We start from the raw sequence: 24,684 nt of genomic DNA, 5'->3' as shown, positions 1-24,684 counted from the left end.
GAGCTCACATACTCGCTCAGGTTCGATGATCCCATGTATAACGTTGATTATGCCTTGGGGTGGACCGTCGACCGGCATCCCGCTTGGCCTGCTGGGGTCCGGGGGGCCTAGTTGTGTTCCCCCTTCTATATGTTGGTCCAGGTGACCAGGGACTACTAACTCCTCCAGACGTTGCCTCAATGGTGTACAATTTTCAGTTCGGTGCCCCTTTTCATCATGGAAGGTGCAGCGGTACCTCTCATTATAACCTCTTTGTGCTTCTCCTAACTTGGTTGGCCGCTGAATGAAGGGTTCATCGCGTATCTCGCTGAGAATCCGGTATATAAGTTTATTGAATACTATGGTAATGGCATTGCGGACTCTTAACTTCCTTGTTTGGGGATCCTTTCTGTTGGTTCGCCTGCCTCGCCCATTCTTGCTTGGTTGTTCTACCATGTTAACTTTTGCTGCAGTCTTTTTATCCGGCATCGCTGTTGTGCCAGATTTTACTTTAGCGCGGGCACTATCTTCTTCTACCCAAATATATTGATGCACTCTCTCCATTAGGGCCTCCATCGTGAGGGGTGGCATCATTGTCATTGAATCCCTCAACTTGTTACCGACCGGTAAACCTTGTTTATACTATGTGATGGTGAGATTTGTAGGGCAATCCCCTATCTGATTGAAAGTCTCCCAATATTGACTATTGTAAGACCTCAATGTTTCCTTCCCGCCCTTGTCAATGGAGAGTAGCTTGTCAATCTCCACTGGTGTCTTGGTATTCATTCTGAATCTAGTCATAAACGCCTCTGCCAACTACGCCCATGAGGCTATGCTTTTTCAAACCATGTTAGACCCAGGTCACCAAGGCTGGAAGGAAACAGGATACACATAAAAGCCTTGTTTCGCCGGTATACCGCTACAACCTGGCGAAAGTGGCTTAAGTGCATGTAGGGATCTGACTTCCCCTCATAAGTGGTGAATTTGGGCTGGTGGAAACCTGAGGGTAGCGGTGCGTTCTCAATTGTCGGAATGAACGGCGAGCTTTATAACCTTGCTAGTACTTTATCTGCTAGTTCGTACGCAAGGCGTAGTATTGGCATCCCTACCTCGACACTCCCATACGTCCTAGGAGCCAATCGTTGTAGGGTTGAAACCCTATGAGGGTCGCAAGCCCTGGTGTCCTCCTTCCATCGAACTCTCTCCTCTAGTACTGTTCGTAGGTCTGCTGACCTAAGCAAAGTCTGTGTGCCTGGATGTCGTTTGGTGCGTGTGCGAGGGCTGATAGCTACTTCCTTCGGTATACGACCTTTCAGTCCTCGTTCTCTCAGACCTGGAGTAACGAGTCCTGGAGGTCCTTGATTGAGTGTTGCCTATTCTGAGGTCCCTACTTTCCGCTTGTGATGGTGTGACTTGTCTATCACGATCTTCCGAGTGGTAAGAGAGCATATTGCCTTTGTGCCCCTCTTCCGTCGCCACCTTTTTTTCTTTTATCTGGCGCTTCATTGTCTCCATGTCTGCCGCTATCCTCCTTATTAACTCGTCTTGCTCCTTCACGCGATCCTCCAGAACTTGAGGATCTAACCTTTGCCTCTGCCTTTCAGGACTTTGAGAGTGACGGGGACTGGTGCCCCATCTCTCCCGTGTGTCCCTCCCGGAGTTCCGTCGCTGGGGTTCTAATTCTACCATGGATGGGATAGAAAGCAAACCTTCGCGCCTCCTGGCCCCCTCCAGGGTTTGCCTATCAATAGCAGATTACGACAAATCTTCATTGTGCGCCATTGATTTCGACTAAAGAGGAAAACTCGATCAAAAGGTTTTGTTCTTTGTGTTTTCCCATAGATGGCGCCAATTGTACGAGCACGAAATAATCTTCTCGTATAATCTTGTTGATCAAGCTTGCACTCCTTCAAACGTTGTCGCTTCGCTTCTTAAAAACACAAACGTGAGCTAGCCGGCGAGTGTGTGCCGGATATCTCTCTAATGCCTAAGTCAACCAATAGACAATAGACAAAAAGCTTTGTGTGTTAGAGAGTAAGAATTGTGATACCTGTACATAGGTCCTATCATCAACTTTTATAGATTCCGCCTGGCACAATCCTAGTAAGACTTCAACTCTCTTTAGTAGAGTCCTCCTAGGAATCCCAAAGATAATGCTTATCTTTCTATACCCTCCTAGTGAAGAGTGTCTATCCTGATAACACTCTATTTACTACCAACCAAGTAAGATGGTTTTCTCCTTTGTCTAAGCTAGTGCAACCTAACCGAGCTAGATTATTTCGGTCATGCTCTCAACTAAACAATGATGTAGATGTCATTCGACCGAGCTACACCTAGCTCGGTCTTCTTTCTTACAAACACCTCGGCCAACCACCAAGCCTAGTTTTTAAGTAGATTGGTCAAACCCCTCTGCCCAGTTTGGTACCCAGACAACATGGGACCGAGCTACTTGAAGCCCATATCCCGGCCCTTAGTTCGGCCCAAAATAGAGATTAAAGGATTGCAGCTCAGCCTAATTTTTCTTTATAAATTACCCTCTCAATCATCATCAACAACAATTTGAGCATGATATATATATATATATATATCTGAGCATGATGGTGGAAGAAAAAATAAATCTGTGTTCTTATCTATTCAATTTGAACATAAATTGATCTGTGTTATTATCTATATGATATATATACAAATAAAATTAAAATATATATACATTTTTACCCATTTCCTCAAATTGCACCCCTAGATTTCATCTACAAGAAACCCAACAGTAATGGAAACAAAAACATACAAGAAACCCATCTCATCACAGTTACAGAGATAAATCGAGGTATAAAGAAACAACGACAATCATCAAAAAAAATATATATATATACAAGAAGCCAGATCCCCTCCTCCCAAAAGAAATAATACAATATTTGAGAAAGAGAGAGAGAGATTCATTTCTTTCAATTTCTATAAGCAACCAGACACAAAATCAATTAGCTTCTACGACCAGTATTATGTAGATTGGAGAGATATGAAGGAGATTGGAGAGATCCAAAGAGATTGGAGAGGTCGGAGAGAAATGAAGGAAATCGAGGATCTAGCGGCACTAAAGGCATGAGGAGTGAGATCCAAGCCGTGTGAGGCAGATCAGAGATGAGCACACTACGACAAGGAGAGAGATGAAGAAGATCGACGGTAAGGAACTGGTGATGCGGTGGTTAGCGGTATAGATCTGTGCGATTCACCAATAGAGATCGAAAGAGAGGGGGAGACAACAACCCTAAAATAAGTCAACAAAATAGAGAAACATATATATATATATAGGGATAAAATAGTAATTTTACTTTGGGGACAAACGGGGACGGAGACAAGGACGAGGACGGGGATGAGGATAGGGATAGGGACAGGGACAGAGACCGGGAGCGGGGTCGGGGCTTGGGCTTGGACACTTATCACCATCCCCGGCCCGAAACTGATCGGGGATTGATTTTCAAATACCATTCCCGTCCCGTCGGGGGTATTTTTTGAAAAAAAATCGCTTAAATTAAAGTCAGGGGACGGGCCTATCGAATCGGTTTTAAATTGTCATCCCTAAAAGGCAGAGGCAAAACAGTGAAGGGACCACATGGTTTTGAAAATTTAAACTTGTCATTTGACCCTGTAACGGGATCCTCTATCATATTACCTCAGTTACAATACGAATATGCATAATATTTTCCTTCACATGTGCACCTATACATTGTTATATGAATTATTTATTTTTTTATTTTTTTAGTTGAAATTATAGGTTAACATGTTATGAGAAAGACAAACAGATAAACAATCACATGACATGATAATACCCCCCCAAAAAAAAAGAAAAAGAAAGTTCGGTTAATATTTAGATGTATTTGTAATTTATTTTAAAATTTATCATTATCAAATGCGGTAAAGAATTTCAATCAAGAGTAATAGGAACGAATGATAATTATTCCTAATAAAGGATTATTTGGGATGTCCTGTATAAGTGTATTTTTTAACTTTTTAGATTAAAAAGTTTAAAACACCAAAAATGATGATTGTTTGGGTTAAGTTTTTGATTTTTTGCGAAAAAATGTGTATTAAAAAATTGTATAAATTAGTGTATAGGAAAAGTTTGTGCATTGTAAGCTGTACGGCAGGCAACAAGGTTTGCAGATGGTAGTATAGGAGATGCTTGCTTCTTTTTCGGGCATCGAATTGGACGATATTGTTCGGCTCAGGGGCCCACCATGGGTCCCGTTTTTCTAATCGGAGCCGTGCAATGTGTAGAACTCGTTGAGTACTATATGCTTGTAAAAAATTACGTTAATCGGATATCAATAGCTATCTGATCGGATTAATTTTTTGTCAACCATTAACTATAACACCATCCATTTTTTATACAAAATTGATTTGATTATGTAGTTAGAGATATCCGATCAACGTGATTTTGTATAAGTATATAGTATTCGACAAATTCTACACATTGAACGATTCAAATTATCAAAACGGTACCCATGATGAGCCCCCATGGACCGAACATCACCTTTCCGGGTTAATTTTTTTTGCACCCCGCGTTGTAAATTTATACCACTGACCAACACTTCAATATGTATAACTTGTACTTGGTGCATATGTATGCTTGTACTTTGTTCCTGTGTAATTTATTTTTTTTATATATATTTTTTTAATGAATAGTAATAACTTTTTAAAAAATAATGGTGCTGGGACCCGTAGCACCCCAGTAGCCCAATTTTTTTTTTTTTTTTCTTTCCATTCACGCGGTGTCACGTGACACTGGGGGAGGGAGGGGTCTTAAGCTTTATTCTATAAATAATTTTTTAATTATTTATCTTTTTCAGTGTCTGTCCCGCCTAAATAATGGACAGGCTTGGGTGGGCTTCAAGGCCTATGTCCAGCCTAAGTTGGCACCCAAGCAATGTCCGTTAATCACATCAGAAAGGGAATGTACTTCTTTCAGGCTTTGTAAAGCAAACATTCTTACCACCATTATCCCTCTAATGCTCCAAACGCTAGAAAGGGAATGTACTTCTTGCAGGCTTTGTAAAGCAAACATTCTTGCCACCATTATCCCTCTAATGCCCCCAAACCCTTTTGGGGAGCGTTTGTTTAAAAGGATTCAAGTATAAGATAAAGATAGGATTAATAATTTATTGTTTGATTTAAAATTTTTACACCTAAATTCATCTGGATTATGAATCTTAAATTTATAAAATTGTTCTATCCTATGGAGGGTGGGACACAATTCATAAGATAATTCATCCTATGAGATTAGTTAGTGAAAATATATTTTTGACCATCTATTATTTAATATCTTTTTAAAAATAAAATTGATTTATTAATTTTTTTATTACATTATTTAATAAATTATTTATTAATTTTTTTTACTTAATAAATTTTATTTATTAAATTATTTATTTTAATAATCATATGGTATTAATTATACTTAGTAAAGAAAAATAAAATTTAAAAATCTCAATTACAAATTAAAATAAATTTATGTAATTTTTATTAATATTCTATTTATTTAATTTTTTAAAAGTTCTACTAAAAATATTAAATAAAATTTATAATTCAAATTTAATATTCCTATTATTAAGTAAATAATTCAAAAGGACAAAATAGTCTTTTGAACATTTATCATTCATGACAAACATAAGATTCAATAGAATAGTCCAATTCAAAAATCTAATTCTATGATTAAACAAACATAAGATACAAATTCAATCCAATCAAATAGTCCGGAAATAATGTATCCTAGGACTAACAGTACGTTGGATTACAAATCCCCTTATCCAATTTGCCCAAACAAACATGCTGTTTGGGTCTTGGGAAGCCTAAAAAAAAAGTCCCCCCCCCCCAATAATGGTCAAAAGTATTTTCTTTTTTAAACAAAAAAGAGAAAGAAAATCAAAATGACTGAACATTAAATAGTCTGATCATTTTACAACACTGAACATACACTGTTAAACAGAGTTTACATAACAAATTCATACACAACCAAACAGAGTTTTCGAATTCAAACATAGTTTCTAAAACAGTAAGCAAACAAAAATGCCAAACCGAAGTGTCTCCTACACAAAGAAATCATACATGCACTGACATCGACGACCACTTGAAACTCATATATGGTCAAGTGCACAGCGAAGTGTCTCCTGCCATACCGCATCCAAAATGTTAAAAGCCTTGATGAAAAAGAAAAACGAATGAGAACCGATATAATTTACAAAGAAGAGGACTTACAAGTTCCTTCTCAAGTTTGACCGTATCCTCTTTGTAAGAAGCAAGTGTAGCCTGAACATATGCACTGTCCTTCTTGAGCCTTGCAATGTCTTGCTGAATGTGTAAAACTTCAGTCAAATTACTGGAGCTGAACTGCTGTAGAATCTGTAAAACAAAATATAAAATGAGGAGGATTATAGAGCAGGTGATAGAGGTAGTTTTGAGAGTAATATTCAGCAATGTTACCAATTAAAATTATGATTCTATAAAGTTCAGACACTTTTACTGATCAAAATAACAGAATCAAGAACCTTACCATTTCCTCCTTTTCCATCCTGAAACTACCAGAAGAAAGCAAGAAAATTAATCAGAAAACAAAAATAAGAACAATTTTCTTCTACCTAACAAAGTTACAAAATCTCTCTCAAAGAATGAATGATTACTTGTAATTATATCAAGCAATTATAAAGTCTTATTTGTTTAAAGAGGAAATTATACTTATCTTCCCGATAATTTGCCTCCCATGTCAATTTGGTTCCTATAATTTCATTTGTATCAATTTTGACTCGTAAATTTTCACATTATATCAATTTGGTTCAATTGATAACATCGTTTAAGAAATTGGACAGAAATTAAGGGCTACAAGGTCCATTCAAACGGGAATGAACTATTTTAAATTGGATGTCAACCCCTTAATCACTCTGAAAAAAATGAATTGAGTATTTTGCCCTTCATTTCAGTCAAACTTTTTAATTAACGTTATCAATTGGATTAAACTAACACTACGTGAAAAATTCAAGGGTAAAATTGATGCAATTAGAACTACATGGAACAAATTGACACAAGAGGCAAACTACAAGACTACCAACATTTGCCATTGTTCAAAGAATGTAAATGAAGAGGGAACAAAAACCAATAAACTAGGTTTTCACTTGCGCATACTTATTCTTTGGATCATCTAGATTCATAAATACTAATAAATAAAGATAGTTACATCAGATTAAGAATTAAGTTGACAATTTGTGCTCATCCCAACGTTTTGCACCATGAACATATAATAACATCAAATCAAATCCATGAACTCGAGGAATAATTTGAGTCAGCGCTTAGTGTATATCTTTTTTGCACCAAATCACAAAACAAACCTACAATAATGTCTTCATTAATATCAAAAACCAAATGAATGCTGGTAAAATGAGAACAACCTTAATAAGGGTTCTTTTGTAAAGGCAAACACTATTGCCACCATCACCCCCCATAATGATCCAAAATTCTTTTGTGTCTCGTCAAGCCAGTGGCCACAAAAAAATCTGTTATAAGTTGAGCTTTACCTTGATAATCTAGTGATCTAGGAGTTGTAAAGGTTGAGTCTGGGACAAGGGAATACATTGCAAATAATGCTTCTATAAAAGTAGATTGCAACTCTTTGAAGATTCTCAAATTTTGAGGTTACCATTATTGAAATGAATCTAATAATAAGCATATTTATTTGAGGAAGCATGATTTTATTGGATGGGAAATCTATGATGTGCACCCCTAAAGTGGAAGATATACTTTCTGTGGTGAGCAAAACCTTGTAATACTTTTCTTGATGAGAAAAGTTATGTCATTTTCTGGTTTATGTCACAAAATCTGTGGGGTTGTTATGAAGGGCATACCATATGCACCCTTTTAGGGGTGCACACAGTAGTGTCTCCCTTATTGGAGAACACTTCATAACTTGAATAAAATTTATAGGATATTGTTCAAGTTGAAAAAATAGAAAGGCCTGGAAAAAATTTTGACAATATAAACTTCTATCTGTGTAAACACACTTGTTTGAAGTATTCTTGCAGCTATAATGTATATGACCTTTAAGCAGAAAACAAATCTTTAACAGGTGGTTGGAAGTGGATTTTGTTTTCCATTGTTGAGAAGTCAATTTTGACAAAGTTAGAAGAAAACAATAGGTATCCAGTTTTAAATAATTAAGGTTGTCGGGACTCAGATCAAGAAAGAATAAAGGAAGATTTCATGCTAAAATATAGGAAACATGATGTTTTAATTGAAATAAAAATTTCTATGATATGAACAATATGTCATTCAGTTACAAGAATTAATTTTGATGTGTATTACCTGCTTGGTTCAAGGCTAGATTCCTTAAGTCTAGACTTAATATCTTCTATAGCATAGAGGAAGTGGTTCATTGTTACTTTGACATCCTTCTGGACATGCTTCACCAGTCCCCTCTCCCCTGCATGGACCACAGCATATGAATGTGCACGGTTGACTAGAGATGCAAGGGCAGAGCCACTACAGCCATCCGTCATGCAAGCTGTGCAAACAAACACATGCACAATCTCATTTCATAATGATGAATTGATGTTTCCACTGCACAACATTCTTGTTCAAACAATTTACCAATGTCTTGAAGATTCACATCTTCATCGAGTACAAATGCTTGTCTCATGTTCCTTGTGCTGATGTCCAAAATTTGCAAGCGCCCTCGCTCATCTGGGTACTGTAATTTGACATGTAGTTCGATTCTACCTTCCCTACAAACAAATACGATAAACTACATTTCTTTTTTTCATTGAGTTAGAAAAATGATAAGTTAATAAATAGCGATTTATATATATTTGTTTGGTTACCCATAAAAGATGAATGTGTATACATAATTTAACTTTTCTTTACTTTGATAAATTCAAATTTTGAACATACCATTCGAGTTCAAAAAATGTAAGATATTGTTGAAAAAGAACAAAGAAATCAGCAAAGAACAACACAAGGGAGGGAATGTTACCTCAGTAGTGCTTCATCGATGAGCTCCTTTCGATTTGTAGTAGCAATAATAAATATGTTGTTCAATACTTTCATGCCATCAATCTGAAAGGCATGCAAATTTTCAAGTATTGCCTAGACAAAGAGAAATAATAAAAGGAACAAATTGAAAAAAGAAATATGAGAGATATAGACCATGGTAAGTAGTTGGTTTACAAGCCTATCATCCATATGGTATTGTCCCATAGCTACCCCTCTTTTCTGCAAAAAACCAAAAACATATTGAAGACATGATTTGCAATATAGATATGGAACCAAAAAATACCATTCTCACTCCCTCTTAATGCTTATTATTAATATTCTCATTGTTGTGACCTCTGCCCTTTATTTATGTCGCAAACATGTCCTAAATCGCCTTTCTAAGCCACTCAAGCTTGGTTCATATAGTCTAAAGGGTTCTTCCACCTATTGTCAATCAGTTTTTGTTTGGATGCCTCCAGTATTTTTAACATGGTGTTAGAATTGAGTCTTGAGTAATTTATTGCGGGCCAAGTCTCCACTCCAGGTGTCTTTCTTTGGTTTCTCTCATCTCCACTTGCAGTTGGACCGCATGTTCAAGAAATGTTAAAATTCGGCCTCGTGTTCGAGAAGTTGTCCCAAATTGCCTCTCTAAATCACCAAAGCTTGATTCATATTGTCAAGAGGGCCCCTTCACCTATTGCCAATTGATGTTGGGATGGATGCCTCCAATATTCTAACAGTCTACAAGAAGATTGTGCTTAATAAAGAATCTTAGGGCTTGCACAAAACTCTTAAATTTTATTTTTTTTACCTCCATGAGACTATGTCGCATGTGCAAGAGTGTTCGGGACTTGTCCCACATCACCTCTCTAAGTCACCCAAGCTTAGTTCGTATAGTCTATAGGGCCCTTTCACCTATTACCAATCGATTTTGGGTTAAATGCTTCCAATAATATAACAATATACAACAAGATTGTGCTTAATAAAGAATCCTAGGGATTGCACGAACTCTTTAATTCTTTTTAGTCTAATATTGTTTCATGCTTTATTTTGTTAAGGATCTTTCTTACCTAGTATTAGGAAGAAAATTGAAGTTCTATATGTGGTTGTGTGGGTGATTTGAGGCTACATGAGCTAGTAAAGGAGCTTTCTAGGTGAAAGCAAAGACAGCCTTCGGAAGAGAAAGAGTGAGTGAGTTGTTATAGAGGTCTAAAAGTGAAGAGCCAAAACTATAAGCAAGAGGTGGAGATAGTTAGATCATCTTCATGCATGGAGGTGGAGGCTATATTTATAGATTGATTGGGCTTATATGGGCCAACTCACCTAGTGGCTGGAATGGTGGTCACGCATGCTTGGATATGAAGCACTCACTTGTCTTTATCATGTTCTAGAGTTGACTTCATGTTGAGATCTCTCTAAGGTTGGTCAAGTGTAGATCCCTCCAACAAGAATAGGGTGCGACATCTTGACAAATATTCAATGCCAATAAACCAAGTCCAAAATCCCTATGAGCTCATGCGATAGTCATGAGGTTGCTCGGATGCCTCGTAACTGTGGCACCAAACCCAAAGGTGTCCCTATGCCCTTCTATCGATCTAGACTGGCATGAGTGTATTAGAGTGATGGGAAAACAAGTGTAGAATCATATAAGAGATGCACGTTTAGATGCAAACTTGGCTTGCCCAAGGGGGCCCAAGTGGATATGAGAGTGCCTAGGTGAAGAGCCCTTAATCTTTGGAAGGAAGGCCAAGTGCACCCACAAGGCTCTTTGGAGATAGCCTCCTTTAATTTTGATATTAGAGATGCCACATTGTGCAGTGCATAGAGGTTTTGGGATAAAGGGATCACATGCTCAATACCACTATCTTGGTGAAGTTATGAAGTACATGTAGATGTGATGATCACCTAAGGTCAGTCAAATGCTTCCTATATGACAAGTTACTTTTTATGTGCAAAACAATTGAGTGCCTATTGTTTGGGAACCACTTTCTAAAAAAATGGTTTTTGGGTGACCATTACCTTTGGGGACTTCAGATAAGATATAGTGCCCTTCTTACCTGTTATTTCTGAATTCAAGACTTTTAACAATGACCAACCTTTTTCATATAGAATAGCATTTCTATGTTGACTGTCCACACTGATTAAAGCATAGTTTGTATAAGCCAATAAAAAATTTAGAAGTGGATGACAAGGTGAATTGCAAATCATAGGGCATAGAAAATAATGTGAAAACAATGCTGATTAATCTGGATTACACACTCAACGGTGAATGCTTGTCTCAGAAAAGCATATTGATGTAGAATCATGAAACTCAAGCCCTGTATCTTATCTTATTCTCAATGTTTCAAAAGATGAGTAACATTACAATTGGTAAGTCTGCAGTACAGATCACTACTACCAAGAAGGAATAACAAGACATCCCACAAGCAACAAATTGACCAGGTTATGACATGGGAATGGAATGGAGGAACAGAACATATAATACATGTGAATACAAGGAAACCAATATGACGTAAAAGCTTAACAGGGAAAAAAAACTAGAATTATGTAGAAAACCTAGGTCTGATATTGTGAAATTCACATACGTGTAACACAAATTGCAGGTTCCACAACTAACAGCACTAAAGGAGCAAATGTTGTATATGTGCTCACCTTAGCAATCGAATCAATTTCATCAAATATGATGATATGCAGGTCACTTTTAGCTCCTGAAAGAAAAGATTAAAATGATCTCACTATTAAATGCACAATGAAGTGAATTTACAATTATGATATGAACTATGCAACTTTACCATATCTATTTTCATCCTCAATGGCTGCTTTAAAGAGTGACCTTATTTTCCTCTCTGATACACCTTGGAATGCATTTAACACATCTGGTCCATTTATAATCTGCATGAATGAGAGGAGAAAAAGAAGTGTCAGAATAAGATAAACAAGTGGAGAGAGAGAGAGAGAGAGAGAGAGAGGGAGAGACCACGGGCTCTTTTGTGTTTAGTAATTTGCAAATGCTTCGTGCTATCAAGGTTTTTCCAGAACCTGGTGGACCATATAGTAGCATGCCTCTTACATGCTTCAAATTCAACCTAGCACAAGAAAGTCAATAGTTAATAACTAAAAGCTAAGAAGCATAGAAACGGACACAAGACACGCTGACACATAAATTTGTAAGAATTGTAAGACATGACCCGTGGGGACACACACAAGATATATGATTTTATATATTATGTCAAATATATTTCATTCAAATTTATAATAAAAAAATGCAGCATAACACTAATATCTAAAGTTTAAAAGAGGGATTAGTAATATGTATCCTCTAGGTTATTTTGTTCAAATGTGTATCCACCCAAGTGTCCAAAGCGTCTTTTGAGCCTAAAAAATAAAAATAAATAATAGGACACAATAGGACACTTTCCACAAGTATCCCTTCACAACTTTATATTGATTTCAATACACTTGCACTACAATTCTACTACAGCCTACTAATAACCAAGTTAACAATTACTAATCATTCTTTTATAGGAGCTGCTACAGTGTGCACTTTTAAAAAGAGACATACTGTATGCACCCTACCCCAACATACGTAACATAACCATAACATTTTGTGACAAACACCAGAAAATGTGTAACTTTTCTCATCAAAATGATTTGTAACATTTCTCACCAAAAATATTTCATAATATTTTCAACACACCGTTCATAACATAATCACAACATTCCTAACATATCGACAACGGTTTGCAACTTTCACTTTAGGAGTATACATGATACATTCGCTATTCCTAACTTTTACCACAAAGTAGTTTATGATAGAGAGTGTGACTATGAAGCACGAACACCTCTCCGAGGGCTCCGTACCAGTGTCAGACACGGACACACGGTGGACACGTGTCCGACACGCAGCAGAGAGTGTCCCTTTTTTTTCTTTTTTCTTTTTTTCACATCCGGACACGTTATAGACACTTTCGGGGGGTAATTTCACAATTTACAAAAAAAATTTGGGGTCGATTTGTAAATAAGTAAAAACAGATCAGTCCTAATCTACTTCGATTAGAACAGAAACAGCAGAGAAAGGGTGAGAAAGAGAGGAAAAGAGAGGACCTGATCGATTCGTCGTTCATCGTTCGTCTTCTCTTCTCGTCGGTCGTCAGTCGTCTCTCGCCCTTCGTCGTTAAGGTACACGCTGCTATTCTTCTTCTTCTTCGATCTTCATTCTTCTTCGTCTCTTGTCGATTGTCAGTCGCTCTCTCTCTCTCTCTCTCTCTCTCTCTCTCTCTCAGCCTCTAATTTCATTTTATTTTTTCTTTTATTTTATTTTCTCTAATTTTATTCTGATTTTATTTTATTTTTTCTTTTCTTTTATTTTTTTCTTTTATATTCTGATTTAATTTTTTCTTTTCTATTATTTGAGTATATAATTTTAATAATGTATGTTTATTAATTTTATTATAGGAACCAATTTTTAATTCTGAAACAATGGCTACGGGTGGTAGTTCTAATGATATGTTATGTATTGATGGAATGCAATTTTATGTTATTTGTGAATGATATATATGATGTTAAATCAGTTAAATGTTTATTTTTTATAATTTTAATAGTGTTATTTTGTATATTTTATTACATTTTAATAATTTTTTTTAATAATTTTATGACATATGATAAATAAAATTAATTATATATATTGAACGTGTCCCCAGCGTGTCGTGTCCCTTATTTTTTGAAAATTTACGTTTTTGCGTGTCCGCATCGTGTCGCGTGTCCGTGCTTCATAAGAGTGTGCCTAGTAGCATTTTCCTTCTTTTATAGCAATACAATTTCTATACATTTCAAAACCTCGTACAAACAAACTTTTTGCAAGGAACTACTAACCGGTAATGCTAGTGAGTTTGAAAAAATAATTTAAAAAATTGTCAAAAAAATGAAATATGTGAACTAGAGACCACATCACACAAAGTTTGTATCTGCACCACGCATTTATTTATTTATTTATTTATTGTTTTGTACAATGTTTAAAAAAAAAAAGAAAAGGTAATTATATAATTCTCTTTTGCTAGAACTTTACTCTCTCGAGTAAGGCAGGCAGGCAGCCTCTGTTTTAGGGCAACCGGATGAATATTGATTTGGATTATAATTTGAATGAATATTCGAATTACCAAAGAAATCAGACAACTATACTATATATACCATAAATAAAATTAGAAAAGAAACTCAGAAGTGGTCAGATTATATTATACCTCTTTGCTAGAGAAGGAGGAACCATCCGTGAGCCAAATGCTGACTGCAGTATTTGAACAACTTGGGAAGCCATACCTCCAATACCAAGTGATATCAGTACTTCGTCCAGTGATTCCATATTGAAGCCTTCCCTAAATATATTTTTAAATGTTTCAGCTCCATGGATTAGGGTACCCTGTGATCAAACATGGCAACAACTTTTAAAATTCACAAATCACATTGATAGATACTAGATAGATACCAGATAGATACATATGGAATCTTTATATATCACTGGTAAGAAATAGATACGTATGGAATCTTCATGTATCACTGGTAAGAAAGTAGCTAATAATCATCATATTGGTTGGAGTTTTCAAAATTTATTATAAAAATAAAAAATAAAAAAAGGGCCAACAGACTCGACAAACGCTCCCAAAGAGGCAAAGATCAGCAAACCATACACTCCATCACCCAGCCGTTAGGGCACACTGTTGAAACTCAGATCGGACCGTTGGCAGGCAGACGAGGAAGACGGAACGGACGGAGCAATCTTCATCCATTCTATCCTCAAAATCCCCGACGTCCAATCCTTCCAGGTTGACGCCTCCGGCTAAGCACATTTTGCCGCCGCACCCACAGCAGATCCGAACTAGAAGAACACACATCACATTGGGGGAATTTTCTATGGTACACAAAAATGGTTTTTATGTATCATACATAAATTAATTTTAGGAAAATGCTAGAGGTCCCAAATTTTCTACCAAATAAATGACCAAATGTCTCACATGGGTGTGGGGCCCACAAAATTGCGGACCCCACACCCATGTGAGACATTTGGTCATTTGTTTGGTAGAAAATTTGGTGTCCCTAGCATTACTCTTAATTTTAGCCATTAGATTCAAGTCAGCAGAAACCCAGACCATTCATTGGTAATGATTAAAGTCAAATTCAAAAAACAAGATAGTTTGGTGAAAAACGAGATGATTTTTAGAAGAAAAATGCTCCGGACCCATTGGAGGTCGACCCTCAGTGAGGTAGCGCGTTTTGATTAGATAAAAAAGAACTATTTTACTTTTTTTTTTTTTTTTTAGTTTCAATCAGTGGAGGCTCGCCACCTCACTGGGGGTGCGACCGCCACTAAAGGTCTACAGCATGGTTGTTTTTAGAAAAACAAGTAAACGGTAATTTATATGGGATGTGAATATTATTTGTGAACCATAAGAATAATAAATAAAAAAGCGTATAAATAAATTAAATTTTATTAAAAATTTATAAAAATAAATTAGTTAATAAGTTAAATATGTATTATCCACTAATTGTGAAACAAAAATGTGATTTTTCAACTTACCACAATAATTAAGCAAACTTATCACTTATATGATCATACTTACTATTCCACAAAATTCGCTCATGTATTAGCAAAATTCACCCAACTTACTTTTTAGGTAGTTGGTAAACTAGTAGTATTAAATTATAAAAATTTTTGAAAACTTCTAAAATAAATATGAAATTTATAAAGTAGAATGTAAAAAAAATGTGAATAATAAATATAAAATTTTACATTTTTGTTTAATAATTTGAGTTCCTTAATTTTATTTTATTACTTATAAATTCTGTATACTTTATATAATTTATATGAATTTCATATCAAATTTTTTTTTTGAAATTGTAATTATTTCACAATTTTTTATGAATTTACTGTGCACAATTAGATATCTCTATTTTATTTTGACCTTCTATGATGTTTTTAATTCAATTTTAAGATTTTGTTATAATAGCATTTCATCTAATTAAAGAAAAATTATGAGGTTTTACTAAGTCATAAGAAAAAGAAAATATGATGGAATAATTAGCAGAGTGTGATTGAGTAGTAAAGTATAGTTTAAATGAGTAATAAATCTAGTATGATAGAAGAGTAAGTCATGTTTAATTGAGTAGTTAGTGGATTTTTTTTTTTTTTTTTTTAATAACTTTAAAACCAATTGTAACATTACTTACCACTTATTATAATAATACTTACAACTTATTGAGACAATACTTACTATCTATAAACACAATACTTACCATCTATTCTTATTGTACTTACCATTCATTCAGACTTACCAGTTGTTTTACTTAGAGCATCTCCAACGGTTTAGTATTTTTTTCATCAAATTTGAGTAAAAAAGGAAGATTTCCTCAATCTGATATGAGTGGCTCTAACGGTGCAATGTAGCTTTCATCAAATCTAAGTGGACGTCCGGGGGAACGACTGGGCAGTCAACCGGAAAGTGAAAATGAAAGACACATACATAACAGAGAGAGTTGCGTTTGGTTTCTATAAATTCTTCTTCCTTTCTCATGGATCTGAACCTGGTAAACTTCAATCACCTCCACTACTCTCTCTCTCTCTCTCTACACTATCGTGTTATTTATATCAATGCACGAATTCGTGTGATTTCATTTTCTGCAAATTCATTGGATATGTATCGATCGGTGATAATTGATGGTAAATCTGGTTATGTATGTCATTTCTTATATATTTCGATCTTCGTTTGTGATTAATTCAACTTTGTATATTACAAATGGTGTTGGTTTTCCACTATGAATAGCTCCAACTGAGGTATACTGTCTTTCTCTCTTCCTCTATTTTTTTTTTTTTTATTGAGAAACCAAAGAGGTGGTCGACCGAGGGGTCAACCGGGTGGTCGACCAGGGGGTCGACCTCCCAGTGTAAAATTTTCACAAAATTTTGCTTGAGGTTGTCATTCGCGAGGATGTCCGGCCGATCGTGTAGTGGGTCCACAAAACAACAGCTATGCACAGTAATTTGCTTAAAGCTGTAGCACATTTTCAGTTTGGTGAAATTTTTGGGCAATTCTCATTTTGATATCAGTTTGATGAAACTATTGGAGCCAAAAAAAGTTACTTTTTTAACAAAATTCAAATTTGGTGATGGTTTTGCTTAATCGTTGGAGATGGTCTTACCACTCAATAGTAAGTGGAATCTTATTAAGTAATTATTCGAGTCTAATAGAGTAGTAAGTAGACATTTTAATTTACTTTAAAACCAATTGTGACATTACTTTTCACTTATTATAACAATACTTACAACCTATTAAGATAATACTTACAATCTATAAACATAGTACTTGCTATTTGTTCTCATTTTACTTACCACTCATTGTGACTTTACTTTCTACTTATCTCTTAATAATAAGTGAAATCTCATTAAGTAATAAGTTAAGTCTAATAAAATAGTAAGTAGACATTTTAATTACTTACAACTAATTATGACATTATTTACCACTTATTATAGCAATACATACAATTCATTGATATAATACTTATTATTCATAAATACAATATTTACCATTAGTTTAATTGCATTAACCATCCATTGTGACTCTATTTACCATTCGTTCTTGTCACAACCCCACCTCACCCCAGTACTCAGAGATTAGACATCATAACCAATTGATAACTGAGGTTAACAAATGCCATTTCTTAAATTAACAAATTAATAACACATTGGAGTAAAATAAAATGGTATCTAACTAAGTAGTAAGCCAAGTTTAATAGAGTAATAAGTGGAGTCTCATTGAGTAGTAAATGTCATTTAATTGAGTAGTAAGTCAATTCTAATTGTATGTGGGGTTTGATTGAAAACTAAGTCAACTTAATGAAGTAGTAAATCAAGTATCATTGAATAGATAAATAAAAACCTTTGATTAGTTTTTATAAATTCAAATCATTTTAAAAATACCTAACATATCCAAAACAAAATGTTTGATTATTTGACAGAGTAATAAATGGGGCATTATTAAGTAATAAGTGGACTCATATTTAATCATTATCGCTACCAAGATAGATTGTAAAACTCAATGTCGAAATCATACTTATCATTCAAAAATATATAATATTTACTATTTGCTGTGATTCGATTTATCAATCAATAGTAAAGAGAGTTTTATTGAGTAGTAAGTGAGTTTCATTGAATAATAAATCAAGTCTGATGTAGTAATAAATGGAGTCTGATTGAATAGTAAGTAAAGTATCATTGATTAGTAAGTAATGTATGATTAAGTAATAGTAAAATATCATTAAATAGTCAGCATTTATAAACGCAACACTTACAATTGGTTTTGATTCTATTTACCACTAATTGTGACTTTACTTGCCATTTAGTATTTTACATTTTTACAAATTTTAAATACTTACAATTGGTTAGCAATCTACGTACTATTTATCTTTAGAACGTGTACCATATACAAGTTATGACATAATCACTTTCAGTTATAACTAAAAACAAAATATAATGGGTCATAATTAAACATCAATTAAGGTATAACCAAAGACTTTTTCGGTTATAATCAAAATAATAATCACAATATATCATATCATCATATCTAACATCACAATGAGTCATGACCAAATGTAATAACTAAACACCACTTTAGACATAATCAAAAACCTTTTAGTTATAATCAAAATAAAAATTAAAAGAGGTCATAATTAAAAACCACAGGAGATTAGTCATAACTAACATCACAATGTGTCATAATCAGCACCTCAATGAATTATAATTAAATATTATAAAGGTCATAACTGGGTATACGGTATAGACCAAAAAAAGTATTTATTATAAAATTTTCCGGTAAACACAAGCATAAATAACAATAAAATATATATTTTAATATTAAAGAAATAACATCAGTTTTATTTAACATAATTTTGTCAATTTTATGATATTCATATTTTTTAAATCTTAAAAAACATTAGTGTAACTTTTTTTTTTTTTTTTTTTTTGATAGGGGAAATAAACAATCAACATGTAGTTAAAATTTTTTTTCAAATTCATGATAAAATTTACAAAATTCAATTATGAAAGTCATGAGTTTTTTTTTTATAAATATATAAATACTTTTGAAAACTACAACTAATTTGTATATATATATATATATATATATCTATTTTTATAAATAATTTAATGAGAAATATTGCATAATAAGGTCACATGGCTTTTAGTTTAAAAAAAAAAAGATAAATTATAAATATACACCCTGAAGTTTGATTAAAATAGAAATTATTCCTTGTGATTCTGGAAATTAAGGCCTATTTTGGGAAGTGGGTTAAAAGCCACGTCCCAGCTTTTAACCCACTTCCCTCTCTCACAAAGAACTAAAAAAATGTTAAAAATTAGCTTTTAACCATCTTCTCAAAACATCCATATATTTCACCATCTGAAGTTTCTAATTTCATAACAAATCACCCATTTTATTAATAAATTATCAAATCAATTAACAGTTTTTAATGATGTTAGAAATATATTTTAATTAATAATTTAAGTAATTTTATTATTGTATAAGAAAGTAATTATGAATTTTATTTATTTTTAATTAATTCTATTAAATAAAAAATTATAACAAAGAGATATTCGTAATTTTTTAAATCACAAGAAATAATTTATATTTAAAAAAAATCTCATGAATGTATTTATAATTTACCAACCAAATAACGTCACCGCACAACCGGTTACTACCGGTGACCCAAGTTGTTAGGGTAGTATTTGACTTTTTCAATCACTATCTTTACCCCCATTCCTTACAAACACGTGACGAGTGATAATTGGAGGAGAAGGAAAATAAAAAAAATAAAAAAAAAATCTAACAAGGGGAGTGGATTGGGGGGAGGGTTTTCTAAGTCTTTTGCCGTACAAAAAAATCATTTTATGTACTATATATAGTTTGACCCCACATTGGTAGGGCACATCATTAATAAGGATGATGCGTGTTTCCGGCCATGAGAGATATGATAAGTTGATGTGAGGGTAAAACTGTCATTTGGGTGGCATAAATAAACGCGGCTTCCGTCTAAGGGAGCTTCTATTTACACCTCCACCTTCCCCTCTTTGCACACATTTCATAAAAATTATTTTTATTATAAATTTTTTTTCAAGTGAAATTATTATTATAGACATCAAATAAACACATTCGGAAGTTGAATATCGAAAAAATAATAAAAATTCAGAAATCTACTTCCGAACCAATTACTCCCTCCGTCCCAAAATATTAGTCCCTTATTCCATTTTTCATTGTCCTAAAATATTAGTCCCTCTTTATAAATCAAGTACAAAAATAATGTAAATTTCCTATTTTGCCATTCTTTTAAATTAATAAACAATTTAAAAAGTACAATTTGATATTGATATTCCCAAAAAATGTACTATCTAAAGGGTAATTTTAGAAAATCAACTTTTTCCAAATGCAATAAGTGTACTAGCAAAAAAAGTTGGATTCCCCAAAAGGGACCAATATTTTGGGACGGAGGGAGTATTTATTTTCGGAAAACAACTTTCGAACCAATTACTTATTTTCAAAAATCTACTTCCAAACTAATTATTTATTGAAAAAGATATGTAAAGAAAGGAATAAGTGTGTGTAAATAGAAGCTCCCCCGTCTAACGTTGAGATTAGGAGTTTTGTTCCAATTAAACATAATTTTTTGGGCGGTTATGCTACAGACCCCCACTGGGGGTCGACCCCCAGTGAGGTGGCAGCCCCTCATTCGTCCAAAACACAAAAAAAAAAAAAAAACACAAATTTTTTTTTAACCAATGGAAAGAGCCTATGGAATTACTTTAGTCCGATTCTATGGCCTTTGACTAAAACTAACGTTATAGAAAATATATATATACACAATAATATAATTTATTGTAAAACTTTTGCTTCAAAATAAAATATAATTAAAAATTAAATTATTTACAATAATGGTTAATGTCATATTATTTGTGTCAAGTTTTATTTTATGAATTTTATATATCAATAAACAATTTCCTCAACAACTAGCAGGTGTATGTTCATCAATATCAATAGCTGTGCATTAAATTTATAAAATATAAAGTTAATTTTGATTTAAAAATATATATGTTATGTATTACTCAAGTGATAAAAGATGAGACTCTTGTATGGTGTACACCCCTCGTGCAGTGCATACCATACACATTCTTATCACAAAATGTTTAATTTTACCATAAAATTTCATAACACCAACTATAACAAATTAGTGTAAAAAAAAATATCCTACCTAAGTCACAAATTTTTGCAGCATTAACCACAAAGTTGTGGATATTTTTTAATGCTAATTTGTGACAATATTATATATTTTGTGATTAATATTACAAAATTCTATAACAAAATTATATATTTTGTAATAGGATGCGGACCGTAACATTTTTTAAAAAGATGTTTATCAAACCAAATTCTTGGTTCCCATTTAGAGGTGGTTTGGAATGATTTAAATAAGTGTACTTTTTGAATTTTTATGAAATATGAGTTGGGTATGGGTTGAATTTGAAGTGATGTGGTAGAGAGGTGATATGACTTAAATGATGTGACTTAAATAGGATAGTGACTTTTTAATTTTTTGATTTTTTTAAGTTATGACAAATAAGGCCTTACTATTGTGTCAATATCATAGAAAGTTTTCATTTTATAATTATATAGATAAGGGAAATGTTTTGGTGTGCACACCATATGTACTCTTAGGCCTTGTTTGGCGAGTGGTGATTTTAGTCAAAAAGTTAAAAAGTTATTAAAAAATTAAAAAAACCAACAATCTATATTAAAAAGTCAAAGATTCCATTTTCTTTCTACTTTTTGTACATCTTTTCGTAACAAATTAAAAAGTCATCCCAAACATATTAATTTTTTTTACATCATATTTTAGCCCAAAAATAAAAAAATTATTAAAAAAATATGTTTCCAAACGAGGCCTTAATATAAAATTATATAATTTTGCACGAGTTTGTATTCAATAATTTTTTGTTACGATCACATATGATATTCATTAAATACCCAAAAAAATTCTGTATAGATAGATATTGATGTTTACCAAAAAAGAAAAGAAAAGAAAAGATAGACATAGATAATATAATATTAAAGAATAAATCAGAGACACGACACACACGGGCAATACTAAGGCCCCGTTTGGGGACTTACCTTTTTAACCAATTAGTTAAAAGGTTACTAAGGCTCCGTTTGGGGACTTACATTTTTAGCCAATTAGCCAAAAAGTTACTAAATTAGCCAAAAAGTCAACAACTCATACCAAAAAGTCAAAGATTCTCTTTTCTCTCTACTTTTTGCACATCTTTTCGTAATTAGCCAAAAAGTCATCCCAAACATACAAGTTTTTTTTACCTACCTTTTTAGCCAAATAGCCAAAAAGTTACTAAATTAGCCTGTTCCCAAACGAGGCCTAAATTAGCCAAAAAACCAACAACTCATACTAAAAAGTCAAAGATTTTCTTTTTTCTCTACTTTTTGCACATCTTTTCGTAATTAGCCAAAAAGTTATCCCAAACATACAAATTTTTTTACCTACCTTTTTAGCCAAATAACCAAAAAGTTACTAAATTAGCATGTTTCCAAACGAGGCCTAAGAATACAAAAACAAAAAACAAAAAAAAGCAAAACAAAAAAAAATCTATTATACACTAGTATAAGTATTTGATAAATATTTTAATAAAATATTTGGGACGTAGCATTTTCACACACATAACCATTGAGAATGATTGAATGTGAGATTTATTTAGGATTCATCATTACCAGTGATTGTGGTGGGACTTCAACTATCACTTTTGTGCGCTTTCGGATCATCCCCTGCTTTGGGCTTCTCAGAGATTCACTCTCCTCATTCTCACCGAGAGAAATTTCCACAACACTGCATGCATATGAGCTTCCTTTATATGCAAATAGTACCCTCTGATATTCAGTAAAAACCTGCACAGCCAAAAAAGTGCTCACTTTTAGTAAAAGCCAGTGATTCTGCATTAACTAATTACTACTACTAAAAAAAATTTCCCTCAAACAGCACCTGGTGATAGAATGTTTTTATAAATTCTCTTCCCAGGGTGGAAGCCATTATCTGAAGAAGAATGAAATTTGATCAGTGATAATAACTTAAAAATTTCGCTGTTAAACTAGATTCATTTTAGATGCTGGTTATATATGTAGGGACAAATTCAGGATTATAACTTTAGGAGAGTTACTCTATAGTTTAAAAAATTTGGAGGCTATTCTCTATAATTTTGAAATTATCTAAAAATAATTTGAGAGTGCGAACTCATATAATTTTAAATTATTTTAAATTTTTTAATATAATATATGGTATTTTTCAAATTTTTGAGAGTGCGGCCCCCCTAGATCCATCATTGTATATATGGAATTGCATACCATTTGAGTTGGACTTGAACTTTCAGGAAGTAATTCTACCATGATTCTCAATACATCCACATCAAACCCATTAGAAGGTGGAGCAAACCTATAAAAATAAAATAAAAACAATTGCAGAATTCATTATATATGGAGCAGAAACACAACACAACAACAGTAGATTGAACTTACACTTGCAAAAGGACGGTGTCTCCCAAAGAAACATCAAGAGATTTGCAATTCTCTGGATTTAGAGATATGTGGCCCTTTGCTACTTTCTCATCTTCTGTATTCTTTATTAGTTAAGGGGTATACTAGCAACATTACCCAAATTTAAAACAAAAACAGAGGAAAACTAATCAAACAAAACTTCACTATTTTAAGGATATTGAATGCTAAGTACATTCTTGCCATTGAGGGTAGCAAGATAGAGCTTCTTCTTCTTCTTCTTCTGGATTATAGTGAGAGGCCATGGAGGTACTCGTCGAAGGCTCACAGCAAATTGGCTCCGATCGTCTGGACAACAGTAACATAAATTGGTGGAACAAAGCTCCGAACTAGTATGCTCTTCAACAACAAATGGAGCACTACTACTCGAAGCCATTGAGGATGAAGAATATGGCCACTGCCCGTTATATACATAATTTTGTTGACACATTGGAATTAACGAGGAAAGGTTGTCACCACGTGGATGGCTCAGATCCGATTTCGATTTTTCCTTCATCTGGATTTATTATTATCTTATTTTTATTGTGTGCGGTAATGGATCGAAGACCGCATGCATGACAGTCGTAGTTGGCAAGTCATATATGTACTTTCCACCCCACGCATCGAGTGTTTCTGTGACAAATCTGAGCCCTTGATCTTCAAAATTGTTAGAATGGAAACAAATCTGGGCCATCCATTTAAAATCGCTAAGTTGGAAGCAAATCTGAGCCACCTTTCTAACATGTTGACGTAGATTCCTCGTCCACCCCAGACCGGGCGGCCAAGATCACATCAGATCATTTGTTTATTCACATTTCTTGCTCCATCTTCTCTAACATTTTCTAATAATATTTATTTCTTTTGAAAAATGTTATATATATATATATACGATTTAACTCTCACAATTTATTTACAAGTAGTAGTTAACACATATGATTTGTGTGTAATTTAAAATATTTATTATATATATGAAAAATTATTGTATGCTATTCAAATAGTAAAGCCTCGTTTGGGAAGTGGCTATTTTAGTAGGCTATTTTAGTTTTTGGCTATTTTAAGTAGGCTAAATTTTTTGTGT

At 33.6% G+C, this 24,684-nt stretch overlaps 2 protein-coding genes across 11 annotated transcripts in view; both read right to left on the bottom strand.

Annotated features, from left to right (window-relative positions):
- Positions 1-5,882: 5,882 nt before the first annotated feature.
- Positions 5,883-24,684, bottom strand: part of LOC114261624 (vesicle-fusing ATPase) — a 98,280-nt gene continuing 79,478 nt past the window's right edge. The window contains exons 1-12 of one of the 10 annotated variants that reach the window (XM_028201914.2): positions 14,667-14,936; positions 14,223-14,398; positions 11,963-12,071; positions 11,778-11,877; positions 11,638-11,693; positions 9,160-9,225; positions 8,987-9,069; positions 8,605-8,738; positions 8,320-8,518; positions 6,521-6,545; positions 6,226-6,369; positions 5,883-6,137 (exon numbers count right to left, since the gene is read on the bottom strand). In XM_028201914.2, the coding sequence (XP_028057715.2) occupies positions 6,105-6,137; positions 6,226-6,369; positions 6,521-6,545; positions 8,320-8,518; positions 8,605-8,738; positions 8,987-9,069; positions 9,160-9,225; positions 11,638-11,693; positions 11,778-11,877; positions 11,963-12,071; positions 14,223-14,341 (1,068 nt within the window). In that variant the 5' untranslated portion in view covers positions 14,342-14,398; positions 14,667-14,936 and the 3' untranslated portion in view covers positions 5,883-6,104. The other 9 variants (XM_082921783.1, XM_028201915.2, XM_028201917.2 and 6 more) reach the window with 9 other exon arrangements.
- LOC145821234 (uncharacterized) lies at positions 22,675-24,288 on the bottom strand. Its single transcript, XM_082917754.1, has 5 exons — positions 23,789-24,288; positions 23,592-23,687; positions 23,421-23,508; positions 23,062-23,112; positions 22,675-22,967 (listed from the first exon to the last, which is right to left on the bottom strand). The coding sequence occupies exons 1-5, from the start codon at positions 24,121-24,123 to the stop codon at positions 22,773-22,775; spliced, it is 765 nt and encodes a 254-aa protein (XP_082773880.1). The 5' UTR covers positions 24,124-24,288; the 3' UTR covers positions 22,675-22,772.

Source organism: Camellia sinensis, chromosome 3 (assembly GCF_055761805.1).
Source record: "Camellia sinensis isolate YWXY chromosome 3, ASM5576180v1, whole genome shotgun sequence".
In the NCBI taxonomy this organism is placed as follows: domain Eukaryota; kingdom Viridiplantae; phylum Streptophyta; class Magnoliopsida; order Ericales; family Theaceae; genus Camellia; species Camellia sinensis.
Note: the sequence above shows the minus strand (reverse complement) of the source record. Positions and strands in the feature narration are given on the sequence as shown.

What these genes read in the sequence shown, in the direction of transcription:
- LOC145821234 (XM_082917754.1), bottom strand. Translation starts at nt 24,123, where the DNA reads ATGAAGGAAAAATCGAAATCGGATCTGAGCCATCCACGTGGTGACAAC. An exon ending in AAGAATGTACTTAGCATTCA is followed by an intron (nt 23,688 to 23,788) that starts ATATCCTTAAAA and finishes AATAAAGAATAC; the next exon opens with AGAAGATGAGAAAGTAGCAA. An exon ending in GACACCGTCCTTTTGCAAGT is followed by an intron (nt 23,509 to 23,591) that starts GTAAGTTCAATC and finishes TTATTTTTATAG; the next exon opens with GTTTGCTCCACCTTCTAATG.